The sequence below is a fragment of the Protopterus annectens genome, chromosome 8.part0 (assembly GCF_019279795.1).
Source record: "Protopterus annectens isolate FY-2018-M chromosome 8.part0, PAN1.0, whole genome shotgun sequence".
Lineage (NCBI taxonomy): Eukaryota > Metazoa > Chordata > Ceratodontiformes > Protopteridae > Protopterus > Protopterus annectens.
Window position 1 is genome coordinate 804218709 of NC_056741.1, and position 19748 is coordinate 804238456.

At 39.3% G+C, this 19748-nt stretch overlaps 1 protein-coding gene across 1 annotated transcript in view; it reads right to left on the reverse strand.

The window, feature by feature from the left end:
* The window catches only part of FAM50A (family with sequence similarity 50 member A), a 575383-nt gene that overhangs the window by 369508 nt on the left and 186127 nt on the right, over positions 1 to 19748 (reverse strand). The window contains exon 5 of the mRNA XM_044080267.1: positions 6686 to 6762. Coding sequence (XP_043936202.1) covers positions 6686 to 6762 — 77 coding nt within the window. The remainder of the gene's footprint in view (positions 1 to 6685; positions 6763 to 19748) is intronic.

The following is a 19748-nucleotide window of genomic DNA, read 5'->3' on the forward strand; positions in this document are numbered from 1 at the left end:
TCCCATGAATTTATGTAAGTCTGCTATAGTCAGTGGCTTTTCCATTTGTAAAATGCCTTGTACACGTACAGGGCAAGGAGATCTTCCTGTTGGTTTTATAATAGTACCTAGAAACTTAACTTTATGTGTCAAACTGAATTTTTTCACTTTTAACCTTAAACCCTGCTTGCTGTAGAGTATGAAAAACTCTCTTAAGAAGCCGTACATGCTCCTCTACTGTTTCTGACTGAATTAAAATATCATCAATGTAATGTATTACTGAATCATCCTTTTCCAAATGTTGTAGAATGGATCCTACTGTCTGATGAAAAATAACTGGACTGTTTTGAAACCCTTGTGGTAACCTTGTCATAACATATTGCTGGTTTTTAAATGTAAAGGCAAATCTTGGCCAATCTTTTTTCCTGAGTGACACTGCAAAAAAGCCGTTTGCTAAATCTATTACTGTAAACCACTTACTTTGTGGCTTAATATGTGCAGCCAACTCTGGGACTCCTGGAATCAAGTGTGCTCTAGGAGTGGTATATTGATTAACCTTTCGTAAATCAATAACAAGACGATAACTACCATCTTTTTTCTTAACTGGCCAGATTGGTGAATTTGTAGGACTGTTGCCTTTTAGTATAATACCTTCTCTTTCCCATTCTGCAATACATTTTTCCATATGTTCTTCTGCTTCCCTAGGAATAGGATATTGTTTTTGAAAAGGTGGTATATAGTCCTGATCACTTCCTATTCCTACTGGGCTTTCTAGTTTCCCACAATCACTGGGACCCTTGGACCATAGATTTGGGAATTGCTGTTGTAAATGCTTCCATACATCCTCACTGTCTGTATTTATATAGCCTGTAGGTTTTTCAGGTTTGTCAGGTAGAGATTGCATAGCAACCTGTATTTTGCTCTTCCTCTCTTTGTTGTTTGTCTCCCATCCACAGAATTTCATTAGGTAAATCAATTACTATGCCTAAAGGTCCTAGAATGTCCATACCAATAATGGTATTTGTGCAAGATGGATGCATTAAAAATGCACCCTTCCATATTTGTCCCTCTTGACTAAACTTTATGTCCACATTTTGGCTACTCACTGCATAGCATCCTGTGCCATTAAATGCTGAAATGCAAACCTTTTTTATAGGATTTACTGGTAACTGTCTGCGACAGATACTGCTGCTCCTGTGTCTATTAAGACATTTTTCCACAGTGACCCCTCTACCCAAATATCAATCAGTGGTCGTCCATCTCAACCCTTTTTAAAGGTAGTCAGGAAAGATACCAGAGTAGGGGGGGGGCACATCCCTATTGTAAGGAAATCCACTCATCCTCTCCTTTATTATCAAATGCAATATGACACACCTCATGTTTTTGTTTGTCATCTTCTTCTGTGTCTGAATGATCTACATATTTAGGTTTTTCAATCTCCTTTTTTAACTGTTGCCTAGCTATTCCTTCTGCCTGTTCTATCAAATGTTTCGGATTTACAGGTAAAACTGTTTGAAAATCTACCGGGCATACTTTCCCTTTTCCTGTATATTGATGGCTCTTATAACTGTTTTTGGCAATATTGTAAGGTTTTTGTACATGATCCTGCTTTTCTGACTTTTCTTGTAAATTTGTTTGCTCTCTTTTGGAAACACTCCCTGTTCTTCCTTCTTTTTCGCCAGGCTTTGTAATGATCACAATTTTGCTTAACGTGTCCTATTTTTTTACAAAAGAAGCATGTTGGTGCCTTTTGCTCATTACCTGTGCTTGATCCTGGTACTACAAGCATAGAGGCAGGAGCTGGTGGTGCTGACACAGCTCTTTCTGCTGGTGGTTGGTCACACCATCTTTGCCTTCCCCTGTTTTTGACTTCACCAATTACTTCAAATGGCTCACTATTATCTTCAAATGCAAAGATATGGTGTGAGTATAAAGTCCCATCATCGGCCATAGTCCGTTCCCTCATTAGTTTTTGTACCAAATCAGTGAGGGTATCAGAATTTTCTTCGTAGATACATTTAATATCCCCTGGAACCCCTTTGACTTGTTCTAAGAAGCAATGTATTAACTGTTTTTGTATGTCTCTTTTCCCATGTCTCTGTCTGTTTTTTTATATATGATTTGAAATGCAAGTCTAAAATGATCACTTTGTTCCATTAATTTATCTGTGATAGTAATTTTAAAATTATCTAATAATTTGGCTGTGAGAGGCTGCCCTTGTGTAAATGCCATTAAAACAGCTGTCATACGTCCTACTTTAGTGTTCAACTGATAATCATCTTGCTTTAATTGTATGAAAGTTTTAAAACATTTGGGAATGAAAATCCAGAAACATCTAAGTAATGCATCTGTCCATATATCAGATCCTGCTGTATATGCCACCCATTCTTCAAATGTAAGCATGTTATGCCTTTTTTATCATTCCACTGTGGTAAACTCTGTATTATACCATGATCCCCCCAAAACGTGCACGCTGATTGGCCAGCGTGCCCGTTGTAAATCGAGTTATACTAATGGAAAAAGGTCCGGTCGCCCGGACTTTTTCCATTAGTATAACTTCGATTTTAAACACTGTTAAGCTATGTTAAATGGGTTTAACATAGAGACAGCTTTAAAATAAGCAACGGAGATCTCCGTTGCTTATTTTAAAACTGTCTCATGTTAAATCCATTTAACATAGCGAGATAGTTTTGTTAAAACAACGGAGAAAGCAAGATCTCCGTTGCTTTTATGTTTCGCTATGTTAAATGAGTTTAACATGGCGAGACAGTTTAAAATAAGCAACGGAGATGTCCGTTGCTTATTTTAACTGTCTCGCCATGTTAAACTCATTTAACATAGCTATAAAAAGCAACGGAGATCTTGCTTTCTCCGTTTGCCCACAGCTCTGATGTACTGCGCGGCGCGCGGTACATCAGAACTGCCGCCAATGCCAGACATCTGCGGAAGGGCAGTAAACAGGCATTATACTATGCCATTATTTAAGAAAAGTAATAGTTTCTTTTCTTAAATAATGTCATGTAATAATAATAACCACTTCTGGGTGTGGGTAATGCTAAATTTACCACGGTTGGCTTTGTTTGGTCCCTCGGGCTTCGCCCTCGGGACCAAACCACGCCAACCGTGGGTAAATTTAGCATTACCCACACCCAGGCGTGGGTTATTGCTATAATAATCTAGACTGTGTATATAAATCTGTAGTGGTTCCCTGTCCCTGTTCTATAATTTGGACTGGTTTTGTGTTTTTTAACTCTTCTTTAAGCTGGGATATCAAAATAGTATTTTGGAGGTTAGTCTCTGTTAATTCATCTAATTCTTCTTCCTTTTCCTTCAGATGCTGTTTAAGGTCTGTCATTTCTACCTGTAAGTGTTTAAGGGATATATGATACCTGTTATTGGATTCCTCTGTTGACTGCAGAGCTCCTATGCACTTTTGACAGAGATCTTGAATGTCAGTTTTGAACATTTTAAATTCATTTTGTTTCTCTTTAAAACTTATTAAAGTCTTCTGTCAATGTATCATAAACTTTGTTTCTGTCCTCATCTGTATGTGTAGCCGTGGCATCATTCCATGCTTGTACATAATTTTTAAAGGGAGTTACAAGATCTACACGGGACTCTGTCAATAACAGATTTGATTGCTGTTGTAATTCAGAAATTAATGTACTGACAGGACATAACTGCTTTACATCTGGATATAATGAAAACTGTGTATCCTTAATTAATTCTTTATCATGAACAGATCTGTCTGCACAGTCTAGTTTTTTAGCAATATCATGCAATACTTGTTTATGGCATATTACACAAAATGCAGTTTCCTTTGAATCACACAATAAACATTTACTATGATATACTTCATTTTTTGTTGCAAATACCAATCAAATGTTACAATCCACTTACATAATGCTGGTATGTCAACTTGCCCTAATAAGGTTTTACACTTACTAATGTGTTGTGTATACCAACATTGCAATTTGCTCCATATTTTATCTGGTTGTTCTGCTACATTAAGAGTAAAACTTGGCTTACATTTGCTAGAATTCTGCCTGATAGCATCCATACTAAAAAAAAATGTGACGTAGAAAAAAGTCTTACCAGTGAGCAAGAAAACAGGTGATCAGGCTGTTGTTGCAGATGGCTGGAAATTTTTCAAAGTCACTTGAGAAGCTGGGAAAGGACAACAGGCAGCGGACTGCTGTGCTAGTGGATATTCCCCTTTTCTTAGCGAAATTATGGCACTGCGACTGGAACTTCAGTCTCACTCCGGATGTAGCGTCTAAAAACTGTACTACTGCAAGCTGCATAAACTGGAATACTTCTGTTCAGAATTGACACATACGTACAAATGTTAGTTACTGCAATTTAACTGAAGTGACCCTCTGCAGGGCTTACCATCACTCCTCCTGTGTTTGAATGCAGATTGTAGGTTCAAATGCAGGCTAGCTTGCCATTGAAAAAATTACATGGAGCTGCTTACTGCTTGGTGTGATGGATTTGAAGTGTTCTTAAGACACTCAGTCTTGCTGGCTGGATTCTGCTAAAATTCAAAGTCTGGTTATATTTGCATTCACAGTCTGTTGCATACAGAAACTTGCAGAATATACACTGATGAGAGAATATACTTTGCAGCATCAACTTTAGAGAGCAGTAACAAATAACTTTTTATAATAAACCAAACGGAACCACGTTGCAACTTAAAAGTACTGTTCCAACTTTACTTCTCGTATAGTACAGATGATATGAGAGATATAACATTTACCTTAGGACTTGTGTCCCTACCATACCTCTAACATAACTGGATTTATACAGCTCTTTATATACAGTTTTAGTCCTGTAGAAACAATACTAAGCTTCCTTGTTTAACAATGTCTTGTAAGAGACCAGCTTTTCTGACAGTGTGAATATCCTGTAACAGTGTCCTGATGTCCATGTAGAAAAACATATTTTTGAGGAAACACATTGTTCTGTATTCTATTTGGATCTGTGTATATGAACATATGTTCTTGTGCCAATGCTGATAAGCATATCCTGTTTTATGCAGAAAAACATATTTTGAGAAAACACATTGTCAGAGATCAGCTTTTCTGACAGTGTGAACATCCTGGATTTTATTTGGATCTTTGTATAAAAACATCTGTTCTTGTGCCATATCCTGTTTTCCATGCAGAAAAACATATTTTTGAGAAAACACATTGTCACAGTGTCATAAACATATCCTGTTGTTTTAGGAAACATATTGTGTCCATCCTGTTATTTTAGGAAACATATTGTGTCCATTTTTTATATGCAGAATAACATGTCAGTGTTCTTTAAAAGCAGATTTTGCATTTTTGTTCTTGCATACATCCTGTTTGAGTCTGTAAGGGAAAAATGTCCATTCAGCAGATTCCTTTTCCAAGCCATGGTAATTTAGTATGGATGCTGATTACATATTACTAAACTCTATTTCTACATTTAAGCAAGCTTTATCTTATACATTATTTATGTTGCATAATTGCAGCAAAATTACTTTCAACCTTAGTATATTGTTGAGCACACTCTTAACAGCCCACCTCATCACGAAGGGTTTCACATCTACATCAAGAGAGGTAATTGTGCCCCTTTATTCATCCCTCATCAGGCCCATCATAGAATACAATGCCCCTTTTGGGATGTACCTTACCCGACACCTGCAGCAATTAGAAAGACCCCAAAAGTATCTCACCAAGAGGATCAAGGGTCTCAAACAGATGCCATATGCTGCTCGGTTAAAAAAACTCCAGCTCTACTCAGTTGCATACCGCCTACTTGGGGCGATCTATGCCTGACATACAAAGCTATGTCAAATCCAGAATTAATGGACATGCTCCACCTCAGTAAATCTAAATCCCTTAGAGCCACACGCTCGAGGGACTTGAACCTCAGCACAGAAATAAATAGAACTTGCTGGAGAGACAGGTTCATAACCCAGAGGCGCCCTTCGCTCTGGAATAGAATTCCAGTTCATGTGAGGCAGAGCACCTCACTGAATCTCTTCAAGAAGAATCTCGATAAGTGGATGGGGGATTGTAGGTTTGTCCCAGGGATTACTCCCGTGTCACTATTAGACAGAGGCACAGTAAACTAAACCTTAAAAAGGGCACAGTATACTCAAATCAAGGGGTGGCATAAGCCATACAGAATCGGGCTAGGCTTACAATTGCCCCAGGGCAGATAGCCTAGTATGAACCTATGAACCTATAAAACCTCCCACGCAAGATCCACACCAATGATCACTTCACATTCTTATTAAAAAATAAGAAAACAGGACTCAAGCTGGTATTGCTTGTTTAAAAAATGGTTTATTACGTTAAAACAGGAGAGAAGCACTTTCACCTTTGTCAGAGCTTTGCATACACACACACACACACACACACACACACACACACACACACACACACACACACACACACAAAGTCAAGTGGTACTGAGGCATACACTACCCACTTTTAACATTAATGGCAGTATCAGCTGTGAAAGCAAAACATTCACTTGTACTCAAAAAGCAACAGTCTAGGGGAGGTTTCCTTCAGAAGTGCCGCAGAGCAAAGAAAATAAAAAGCCAGTGGATTATTCTCCTAAAGTTAAGCACAAAAAGGAGATATAAAGGTAGCAGGTGGTCACTTCACATAAACAAGTTTTTTTAAAGCATTCTCACTTTGTTGCATGTTAACAGTGGGCAACATACCTCTCTGTCTCTGTCTGGAAGAAAACTCGTATCAACATCTGGATTTTTGCCCAATTTCTTCTTCTTCATGGGGACCTCTATTAAAATAAGAGCTCAAAATGTCAGTAATTTAAAATATGGACTGCCAGCAGCTAGTCACAGATAAAGAAAAATCACAAGCTTTCTGACCACAGTGATTACTAAAATGATATTCAGACTTGTGCAGCTGAATAAAAGAATGAACCAGGTAGAGATAATCAGTTTAAACTATGGCTTACTAACGCAACACACAAGCCCTAAATTTGTATATAAATTGACAATTTCAATGGTTACTGTAGAAGCATGCAATTTGAACATTACAATCCACTCGCCAAAGGCTTCACATCACACTGCGTAACAGCATGTTTTTACAAAAATGGGAAAGGCTCTCAGCATTTTGATGCCTCCCCAGCCTTTTATCAACCACAGCAAAGGCTTAAAGTCTATCAAGGCATACATAGTACAGCTGGCAACCCTGTCTCACCTGTAATATTCACCCCAGAATGCTGCACATTTTTCTGCAGTCAAATCCATATAAAACCAACCGTTATCACAGACACATAGTACAAGGATCCACAGACCTCACTGTTCTCCATCAAGTACAAAAGAAAACACACTAAGTGTCTTTCCTCAAATGTTTCTATCCTATACACTTAGTCATTTGGTCCACCCCATCCAAAAAAAAAACCAAGAACAGCACTTTAAAACAACTACTTAAAACTTCAACTTGACACTTGAAACAAGAATACATGTCTTATATAGCCTGCCAGTGACAAATTTCTTTCATTATATTTAGTTTTTTGTTAGAAGTTTGGTCAAGACCATTAATGAAACTGAGTCATTAATCAAAGCACTGAACTGTAATCAAACTATACTTTTTGCAGAAGAAAAGATTTATTTCTTCAACCAATACCTGCACTGCATCAGACTCTGAAAACAGGCAGTGGTGTCTAGCGAATTAAAAAAAAACAAAAGAAGAAACGCACACAAACAGTATCAAACCAGTTACATACTTACCACAATTACAGATCTGGATAAGGAGATCCACTCTTGTCTACCAATAGGGCAAGAAATCGTAGGCTTTCAGTTAGTTTGGCAACTAGAACTTTCCCAGACTACTATCCCTTTCCCCATACCCATAATGCTTTGCCCACTAGCTTCCATTCTGAATGTCAAATGTGCTGCTCAAAGGCAAAGCAAAACAACAAAACACAAATCCTCTAGACCATGTCTGACATAACAGGTGGCTATGTTGACGAGAATGGAAATTTTTATTCAAATCTACCATTACAAGAACATAACCAACGTCTGGGACAAGGAAGTCCATCGCTGTCAAACAGCTGAATAGTGTTCCAAAATTATCCTCCTAGGTGATCGTCATGTATTCTACACTCCTGTGGAGATATTAAGATTTATAACTATACTTCTCATCCGGTATTACCGGAATTTTTTCAAATTTTCTCTAAGGGTATGAAATTTATACCTGACACCAAGTTTGATATAACAGATACCCTAGTTGAATTAAAATTGTTTATGAGAAAATTAAATTTGGGTATATTTTTTAAAAATCAGAACAGTATTAGTTCAAATCAGATTGAGGGACTCAAGAAAAAGAGTACTTTTACTCCACCCATGTGTAACACACTGACATCTTTTGAAAATGTAGTAAATACTGAGGTATATTCCTTATATAACAAATGTAAGTACAAATACAAAGGGCAACAATTTGGTAATGACATGATGGATGCTATTCAAGCACTGTGTGACAATAATATTCGCATTCTTACTGCGGACAAGGGTGGGGGAATAGTATTCTATGATCAGGAACAATATAAAAGTAAAATTATCAATCTTCTAAATAATTCCACACAGTATACTCCCTCTTCTATAAATGAGGTCAACATAGCCCACAGTCGAATTGATTCATACTTAGAAGAATTCATAGTGGAAAATAGAATAAATGAAGATCTATATAGATTTCTTAAAGTTGAATTTCCCATTCTGGCGACTATTACGGGCATTCCTAAGGTCCACAAGGATATATATGATCCACCCTTTCGTCCTATCATATCTGGCAGTGCCAGTAAAGCCTTTACCTTTGGACAAGTCATCCACTATAAACTCAAACATATTTATGATATAGTTGAACATATTATGAAAGACTCCTGGGAGTTTTGGGCCTGTTTAAAAGGAACTATGGTCCCCCAGATTAATTTATGTGACAATAGATGTACAGGATTTATTTTCCTGTATTCCTAAGGATGACGGAATATCTAGATTTATTAGTAGTATCGAGGGTGAGTGGACTAGGCCAGGATGACATCTCCTCCTCACAGAATTTATGGACATTGTTCTAGACCATAATTACATCTATTATGAGGGGAGTATTATAGACAGAAAACGGGTAGCCATGGGCACTGCCTGTGCTCCTATTTATGCCAATATGGTACTGTTGGATTGGGAAGTGGAATTCATTTTAAATTCAAATTGCATGTCCTCTATTAAAAGATATGTCCGTTATTTGGACGATATCTTTATACTTTGGGAAGGTGAAGTTGAAGTATTGTATGAATTCATTAGTTACATCAACAATACTACGGATTACCTCAAATTCACCCATCAATATGATAGGCACAGTATAAATTACTTGGATGTCCAGATCTACAGCAAGGACAATGAATTTCACTCCAAAATCCACAGAAAAGATACTTTTAGTAATGGCTACCTGCACTATAGTAGTGCACACACATATAACACCAAGAGGGACATTATCAAGGGGCAGTGCATTCGTGCTGCACGCATGACTACTGAGAGACATATAGTGGACCAAGAATTGGAATATATTGGCCAGTTGTTCTTGGACAAGGGATATCCACCCAATATGGTGAAAGACATTACAGGATATGTCAAGAATGAATGGGGATTAAAATATAAGCCACTTTTGGGGTGGGTATATCCAAATCTACACCGCAGGAGATATTAGTTCGAATATAGCGGGTCAGAGGGAAGCTGAGAGCAAAAATACAAACACATACACAAGGTCATGTATTATCCAATATGGTAAATATTCAAAAGAGGTAAAAGATTATTACCACAAATTGGAATATCATGACCAGTGATCAGACCATTAAAAGCAAGATTACTGATGAGCCACACTTAGTGTATAAAACTGGAAATAACTTAAAAGAATAATTGAATTAAAATCTAAATTCCAGAAAAACATTAATGTGAAGAGGACAGGCACTAGAAGATGTGGCCAATGTAATTATTGCAATTATATTTTGGATACACCCAACATCACTTTGAACAATTGTTTAAAGAGTAAGATTTGGTTTTCTAATGGTAATTGTTTATCTAAGCATGTTATATATTTAAGTGTTTGTCAAACCTGCAAGAGTTTCTATGTGGGTAAGACGGACCGCTGTCTTAAAAACAGGATATATGATCATATATACTGTATAAGGAAGTGTGACATTAATAATGCACTATCAAGACATCTTATTAATAGTCCACAGTGCAAGCTATTCAAGTTTGCAATTCTAGATGTTGTTTTCCCAACCCCGAGGGGTAACATAAAAGCTGTTGTTGGGAACGGAAATCAGGTGGCAGATAAGGTTGGATGCAGCCACCCCCCCAGGCCTTAATGAAATGATTCCTACAAAACCACTAGTCAGGGTTTAGTTCAATAAATTGTGCAATATGTTGTTATATTTATTACAGTAATTATATAATGTTTGCATTCCATATTATATTGTATGTCATATATTATATTATATATTATATATCATATGTCACATAATGTGTTACATGCATTGGGCAATATGTTACATATATATATATTTTATTTTATAAATTCAACTCACAAATATTTTTTCTACCAATATCATGATTGATATATATTATACATATCTTGATTGATAGCCACTTTAGAAGGCATTTTATTCCACTTTTAGAAAAATAATCAAATGGCATTATATAACTGTTTTAATAATTTGTGATTTTGCTTATTTAGTATATATAAAATAGTGATTTAGATATTTATTGCTTTTAGATTAGTAGGGTTCAAATTATATGAACTATATTTTCAGTGTGGTTATGTAGCAAGATGTATACATTGCATTTGTATGAAATGTGTAAGATAGCACTGTTTTAATAATTGATTTATTGTTTAATTACAATTTAGGGCGGGCTTTTTACTTCAATTATGATATATAAGCGTCATGATTCCATGCTATGATGTTCTGAAGAAGACAGATTTACTTCTGTAGAAAGCGCTCAACCTATTTTATGTCAATAAATTAAGTGTTTCCAGCACAGTATCCTGTATTCCTGGCGTTCATTCACCTTTGGTGTGTTTGCAACTTTCCCAGACTACTAGCCCCTTCCCCATACCCATAATGCTTTGCCCACTAGCTTCCATTCTGAATGTCAAATGTGCTGCTCAAAGGCAAAGCAAAACAACAAAACAACACAAATCCTCTAGACCATGTCTGACATAACAGGTGGCTATGTTGACGAGAATGGAAATTTTTATTCAAATCTACCATTACAAGAACATAACCAACGTCTGGGACAAGGAAGTCCATCGCTGTCAAACAGCTGAATAGTGTTCCAAAATTATCCTCCTAGGTGATCGTCATGGGAGCATATCTCAGGATGACTGTAGCTTTAAAGGAAGTCCATGATTTAAAGAACACATCCACCTTATAAGGGTCTATATTAGAACATCGAAGTTTCAGAACTTCGAATGTTCTAATATCGACCCTTAGTAACCGAAAACTGATAACATCGAAAATTCAGAAGAGCGAATTTTTTCCTAGGGAAAACATTTGCTGTTCCAAAACACATACACACAACACAAACACACCAAACAAACAGCAATCGACACACATACACCTAAAATCTTACATCTAACCCTACACTAAACTGTACATACACCGCTATCTACCCACTTACCTTAACCCAAACCCTAACCCTACGGTCTGTCACTATCGTGCGCGCACACACCTCACCCGCGCCCTAATCCTAACTCACCTACCCCGCCCTAACCCTCACGTCCACACAATCGCACACTTACCTGAACCCGACCCGTAACTTTCCACCACAGTGCTGAAAATAGCAAAGCGACAGGAACGGACAACCAAATTATTTCCCTAGGAAAGCATTCGGTTATCTGAAACTTCACTATTTTTCAGATTTCACTTATTTATTATTTATTTGTTTGTTTTATTTATTTACATTTGTTGACCGGGAGTGTCCGACTGGACATAGGTCCATTTTCAGCGGAGGCCCAGGGAGAAAAGCTCCACAGTGAAAATAGACTGTAGTTACATTGGATTACATAGCGATTAACAATTTAACATAGCAATTAATTACAAAGATATTTACAGATTAAGAACATAGTACATCAGTAGACAACTAGAATCTCAGATTCAGTGTTCCAAAATTATCCTCCTAGGTCGATATTAGAACATCTGAAGTTCTGAAACTTCGATGTTCTAATATAGACCCCACCTTGTAGTATCTATGGAAATAATTCAGTTAAGCCCACCTAGCAGCTGAACAAATATCATTTAATGAGGAATTCCTGGGGAAAAAAAACTGGACGGTAGCCCCACCCATGTTGAATACTTGCTGCAGGTAATGACTCCATTATACTTTTTTAAAAGGAGAATTTTATACAATCAATAAGCCCAATCAACAAGTCACATGAAAAAAGATATTTTTTTAGGGTTTTGCTGTGCTTTTTGACCCACTGACTGTCAATCGGCTCCCTCTTCGGCCAACCAACCCACTTGTTCCTTCATCACAGAGGGCTAGAACCCGCTGACAGGGGCCATCATTAATACAGCCATCAGAAGTGGTTTGAGAGTTTTTGTTAAGTGACCCACTCTCTGTCTCCATGGAGGGATTTCTAAATTGGTCATTCCTCACTTCCTCAGTGAATGTTGCCAATAAGCAGCCCCAAACTCCAACCCTGAAACATGGCAGGTGGTGTTTTCTGTGTGGTGATACTCTCCTCAAGTGTCCAAAAAGCACATCCATTGTCCCTTCTGACAGAGAAGGGAGAATGGATTGTACTGAAACTGTATGGAATATTTCTCTGGGAAAATATTCTGGGAAGCCAGTTATATCTAAAATCAGTCTGATACCCACTGCCTTCTTTTACATGTGAATCCAATCTGGTCTGGTGGGGATCTACTGGAGAACTCTTTTATTAAATTTTACAGCCTATTTTCTTGATACACTCTCGGCAAGGTGGGATGCAAAAGTAGACAGGACAGCCTCTGGATATTATTGTAATCTACTTGTCCCAAGGGACAGTCACCTCCCAACTGTCTCCAGAGTGGGACACTTGGACAAGACCTGAGGGATTCAACTACCAATTCCAGGCAGAGAGAGAAAAAAAAAAAAAAAAAAAAAAAGCATCCCTGCTGCTGATAACGCTTGCCTTTAGGCTGTCATCCAGTCTGGAAATACCAACCACACACTGATTCCTCCTAGATTTTTGGTTGCCTTGTTGCTGACATTGGCATCAGTACCTACACTGGCAAAAACCCTTCTGCATCCTTAAAAAGAGATGGTGTATCCATGTTGTGGAGTTTGGAACTTCACACCACCAACTGTGATGGTTTTGCTAGCCTTTACCATACTCCCAACATTTTCTTAAATAATGGTCCAAATAGAGTTGAACAAAAGAGGACATTAATGAATGGCACTATAGAATGTTCAGTAAAAATCTTTAAGTGATAGACAAGTCTGATTGCACACAGGTATGCACCTACAGCCCTAGCTGAACCATCCTACCAAACTGTATATCAAATGCAAGGTGTGGTTAGATAAGGAGGATACAGAGTTATCGTCTGTGAGCATAACTTGCTTCCAAAGTCTCCATACAGCAGCTCTTGCAGGGAAAGGACCATCTCACTGGCTAGCTATCACTGGAAGCTCAACATGAGTAAAAGACAGTTTACTACCCTCAAGGTAAAAGTGAAAGACATGCAACTCCACCTCCTAAACCAGTCCACTGTTCTGGATTCTTTAACAGAATGGACAGTAGGAGCAGAAGTCTTTAAGGGCTGCTGCAGCAAAAACAGAATCTAGCATTGAAGACTGCACCCAACAATTCCAAAGGGTCTTGTCAGACCTCCCTGGAACAGCAACCTTATTTTTCTCCCCAGTGCAGTACTGAAAACAAATGCCATCATCTTACAGAAGAAGGTACAGAAGAACTAAAAACCTCTTCCGGGATTCTCTGTGAATATGTTCCAAGGTCTCTGAACCATCCCTCTGTCTCATGATTTCAAAGCTCTCCCCAAACAAAGGGTTTACCAGGGGAGGAAAATAAATTTGATTGGTTATCTTTATCTAGAATGCAGGACTCCAGTGGGAGGCCAGATGTCTCCTGCACCTGTGCTTCTTGACCACCTTTGGATGATAACAGCATAAGGGGGAGGAAGCAACTAAAATAGGCCCTCATATAAGTGGTTGATCCTGTAGGTGTCCTTCAGACCCTCCACTCATCTGAGTAACCAAAGCAGCAGGTAGGAAAGATGCTGGTCAACGGCAATGTTGATACTAGTCAGATGACAAGAGTATCTTACGTACTACAGTCTGTAACACTGAAGTCGAAAAAAAAAATCCAGTTGGCTGCTGAAGATGATACTAAAAAGACTGGCATGGAACCAGATCCTAATAGCTTGATACGGAACCAGATCCTAATAGCTTGACACGGAACCACATCCTAATAGCTTGACACTGAACAGGGCCAAAAGACTCACTGACTGTGAAGACCTAAAGACCAAGGGTTCAAAAGCCAAACAGATAAAAGCAGCAGCTGCCCAAAGTCCATGCTGAGTCTGACATTGACTGGCTAAACTCAGGCTCCTGGGGCCATGGAGATCCCCAGTACCAAAGGCATCTGCATCAGCCATCAACTGCACTACTGATTTAGAAGTTATGTGACAGAAGCTTTAGGCCCAAAGTCAAGAACACAGCTGACATCCAGGCCTGTAAGGTAGTGACATGGCTTATTTGATCTGAAGCATAAACAACGGTAGATGAGGAAAATCAGGATGAAAAGACAGGAAAAAGAGTGCAAGACAGAGGTAAGTGCAAGACAGAAGTACATCCATTACCCCTGGCATCAGAAGGAGAAGATGAAAGATGGAGAGTAGTGATACACAGGGTGTGGGAGGTTGGTATAATGGTTAAAGTGTTTACCTTATAGACACAAAAATACACTTTCAGACAATGGTTTATACTGGGTTTGTTCTTATCTAATGCTAGCATGATAAGCAGCTACAAAAACAAGAAGAGGAAACCAGTAGTCTGGGAATGTTTTAGTTGCTGAACTGAACAAAAATGTTGTGTTTTCTATCCTACTGATTCATTAGGATTGTACACCATTATTTTAGATCCTTAGTTTTATCAGAGATTGACATTACTTCCTTCAAAGACAGCATCAATCAAAAACTGACCTTGTAATACTTCCCTTTACTACTGACCATTTCGAAAGGAGCAGTGTCAACTACAGGCCATTTTTGCTCTCTGCTCATAAAATCATTATGTCAATAAAAATGAATATTCCAGTTACATTTTCAGGGGCAGAAAGAAAATCAATAACTGGCGCCGGGTGTGTGGTCTCCGATGTACCGGAGAGTATGGCGGTCATCTTCGGTTGGGTGAGGAAATAACCGCCTCAGAGAGGGGCAGGGGCACTCATTTAGGGCAGGTTGGCGTGGTGTGGAGGTGGAGTGCGCTGGGATAAATTGCCTACTAAACCTGCAGGATTGTGAAAACTGCCTGCAAGCTAGAAGGACAGTCCAAGAAAAGGAGTAGCTAAAAACTGAATTTTGATAAAAAAAAAAAAAAACACACAATTTTAAATGTCATTTTTGTGGTAGAACATTTAAAAAATACTTTCATATAGAAATACACATTCTTTTTAAAGCCTAATGTCACACCGCCATACATTTATGATTCTAACAGCTGCTTTTTGTTTACCTGAAGAGAAAGTACAGTTGTGTCTATTTACCATAAATGTAGACGTTTAACTGTCTTCAGTGTTGCAATAATAATTCCGTGGGAATTTCTGCTATGGAAGCCTTTGGCGGCCCCAAATACCAGAGACTTTTTTCCCTCTTCTAGGTCTGGTGGGCAACCTCCCCTCCAATGTCAAAGATGTCATGGTATAACAATCATCATCCGTGCCATGTTCTCTGATCTTTCTTGCCCCCACCACCACCAGGCCTGGAGCCCTACTCTCCAAATTCTAGGTCACGAGCACAAAGCACTCATACTGCCCCGTGTACACTTACTACAAGGGAGACCTGAAAAAGAGCTATGCTGGAGAAGGATACTTAAATGATGGGGAAAAGGGTGCCCACCCTAGCATATAGCTTAGACAGAGGTGATGGAGGGAAGGAAAGTCTACTGAAACAGTGAAAATACTACCATATACCACATTTATGATAGACAACTGCACTACATTTATATCTTGCTTCTCATCTGCAGTAATAAATTAATTGGAAAAATAACTAAGGGGGAAGCCAGGAGACCCTGCAAAACTGCAGAGGTGAGCTCAACTGTAGCTCTAGAGAAAGGGGACAGGTTGTAATGACTGGTAAAGGTATTAACAGAGGACCAGGTGGCTACCCCCAAGACTTCTTTGGTGGATACTGCCCTGATGAAGGAAACCGTAGTGGCTGTGGCTCTAGTGGAATGCATTTTAATTTGCAATAACATCTGCTTTCCATGCTGATTGTAGCAAAATTTGATACAGAGATCCAGCAGGAAATAGCATTCCAGTCAGTAAATAGACTATCAGAGCTAAAGGTCACAAAGAGTTGATATGATTTCTTGTAATGTTTTGCCTTCTCTATGCAATACCTGAGCTGCCTATGCACATCCACACTGTGAAGAGTCCTCTCTTCCTTGTTTTGTGAGCTTGGGAGAAATAAAAAAGCGGGGAAATATACAACTTGATTCAGGGAGATTCCAGTGATAATCTTGGGCATAAATGATGGGTTGGTTCTCAGACTTACTACATATGGGTGGAATCTGAGAAAAAGTAGTACATACATCAGAGCTTGTAACTTGGGAGATTCTCCAAGCTGAGGTAATGACCACTAACAATGCAGTTTTCCACGTTAAAGCACTTTATATCTACAAATACTGCAAAGTTCACAGAACAGAAGTGTAAGCATCTCCGAAACAAAGCTGAGGCCCTATGGGGAAGTATGCGCTTGCCATGGGGACCTGAGGTGGAGGATGCCCTTAAGGAAACTTTTTATCACAGGGTTAGAAAAAGTACAGTTGTGTACACTTACCATAAATGTAGATGTTCGAGTGTATTCACTGTTGCAGTCATTACAATTGGGTTATCCTGCTGGCAGGCTACCCTCAGTCGGCCTGAATTCCAAAGTCTAGGTCCGGCGTCGGTTGCTGTCGCTTCTTCCCTGATGTCAGTACGCCAGAGATATAAAAGATGTCGCCAAAGCCATTTTCTTCAGTTTTTCTTTCCCCAGATGTCAGGTGCCCCCAAAAGGGCAGGCTAAAAATATGTCAATAAAACATGCATGCACTATAGTATATATTTTGCCTTCATCTACAAGCAAATACACCACATAGGTTGTATAGAATAAAGAAGTGCAGATAAGTTCCAGCAAAGAAATGGGGGATGGTGGGTGGGTAACCTGGACTGCAACAGTGAATACACTCGAACATCTACATTTATGGTAAGTGTACACAACTGTACTATGTTCTTCGTGTTTCACTGTTGCAGTCATTACAATTGGGTTGAATCCCAAAGCTAAGGTTGGGAGGCTGGAGCTAAATACCATTAGGAGCGGCTATTAGGCCCTGCAGAACTGCAGTGGCAAAGCCTGCCCTGGATTTAGAGTAGAGTGGTAAGTGATGGTGCTTTGTGAAGGTGTACACTGAACTCCAAGTAGCAGCCTCTAAAATGTCTTTGGTTGGCACTCTGAGGAAAGCTGCTGAAGTGGCTGCTGCTCTGGTTGAATGTGGCCTAATGCCCTTAGGTACTGGCTTGCCATGTTGTGAATAGCAGAAACGAATGCAGTGACCTATCCACTTGAAATAGTCTGCTTTGAGATAGCCTTTCCTTGTGATCCTGCAGCATATGCCACTAGTAGTTGTTTTGTCTTTCTGAAAGCTTTGGTTCTGTTCAAATAGAAACGTAGCTGTCTGTGTATGTCCAAAGAATGCAGAATTCTCTCCCCCTTATTCTGTGGGTTTGGATAAAAGGTAGGTAGATGAATAGTTTGGTTATGGGCCACACTGGACACTTCCTTAGGCATAAATGTCGGGTTTGTCCTCAGAGAAACCCTGTCTGGATAAAACATGATAAAAGGTTCCACAGCCATGAGTGCCTGTAGCTCTGAGACTCATCTTGCAGAAGTTATTGCTAGGAGCAGAGCTGTTTTCCAAGATAAAATCTTTATATCAGCTGTAGCGGCTGGCTCAAAAGGAGACCAGGTGAGTTTTCCAAGAAATAATTGAGGTCCCATGCAGGTATTGGTGATCTCCTTGGAGGCCTTAAATTTTTGGCCCCTCTGAGGTACTGCCTTAATAAAGGGTGAGAAAAGATTGGTGGCTCTGTATTGTAATGAGCCGAAACGGCAGAGACATGAATTTTTATAGATGAAAAGGATAGGCCTTTGTCCAGCATCTCAGTCAAGTATTGCAAAATCTGAGGAATGTTTGGTACAGCTGTGTCAATTCCTTGTGCCTGGTTCCAAGCACAGAATCTCTTCCATTTTCCAGCATAAGATTTTACAGTACTAGGCCTCCTGGCTTCCAAAATGACATCCATCACCGCTTTAGTGAGAGGTGTGTTTTGTATGACTACATTATCTGCCATGCTGCCAGATTTAAGGTCTTGAGTTGGCTGTGCAGGATCTGATTGTTCTGCTGGGACAATAGATGAGGCACTTGAGGTAAGGTCCTGGCTGGGCACGGAGACAAGTTCCTAAGGATTGGATATCAGTACTGGCGTGGCCAGTCTGGGGCAATCAGTATCATTTTTGGCTTCTCCTGTCCGACCTTTAGGAGTACCTTGGGGAGGAGAGGCAGAGGAGGAAAGGCATATACTGTTAAGTTTTTCCAGCTGAAAGACAGGGCATCCACTTTCCATGCTTGTCTGTGATGTCCTTGTGCAGAATCTCTTTAGTTTGTAGTTGTGAGGTGAGGCAAATAGATCTATGTCCGGGCATCCCCATTTCCTTGTTACCATGCTGAAGACTTGTGGATCCAATTTCCAATTGTGAGCATCCATGAGGTTTCTGCTTAGTTTGTCTGCCAGAATATTTATCTTTCCTGGCAGGAATTGTGCCTGCAGATGTACTTGGTAAGTCAATGCTGTGTCCCACAAAGTCATGGCTAGTCTGCAAAGGGGGTAAGAATGAGTGCCTCCCTGCTTGTTTATATACCACATGACCGTGGTATTGTCTGTCTTTATCAGTAGTTGTCCTGGATGAAGTAGGTCCTTGAAGGCTGTCAGGGCATTTTGAACAGCTAGCATCTCTTTTTGATTGATATGTAGATGCATTTGGTTTATGTGCCTTGAATACATCTTCCTGACGTGGGCTCCCCAGGCATAATCTGATGCGTCCGTTGTTAATGTCTGTGTGACTGGGTGTAGAGTGAATGGCTGTTCCTTGTTCTGGTGACAAGCCTTCGCCCACCATCGAAACTCCTGTTGCAGGAAGGAATGAGAGTAACTATTGTTTCCAGGCTGTGGCAATGTTGAGTCCAAACACTTTTTAAGTACCACTGAAGTTTCCTCATATGCAGTCTTGCATATGGAATTAGTAGAATGCAGGATGTCATGAAGCCCAAAGCCTGCAGAATTTTTCTTGCAGATAACTGGGCCTTTGTTGCCAACAGTTTGAAATAGGTAGTTTAAGCTTGCACCCAGGAATATTATCTCTTGAGAGGGTACTAGTTTTGATTTCTGTTCATTGACTGTGTACCCTAGGCATAGTAGTAATCTTTTTACAAACGCCATATGCTGTAGTAGAAT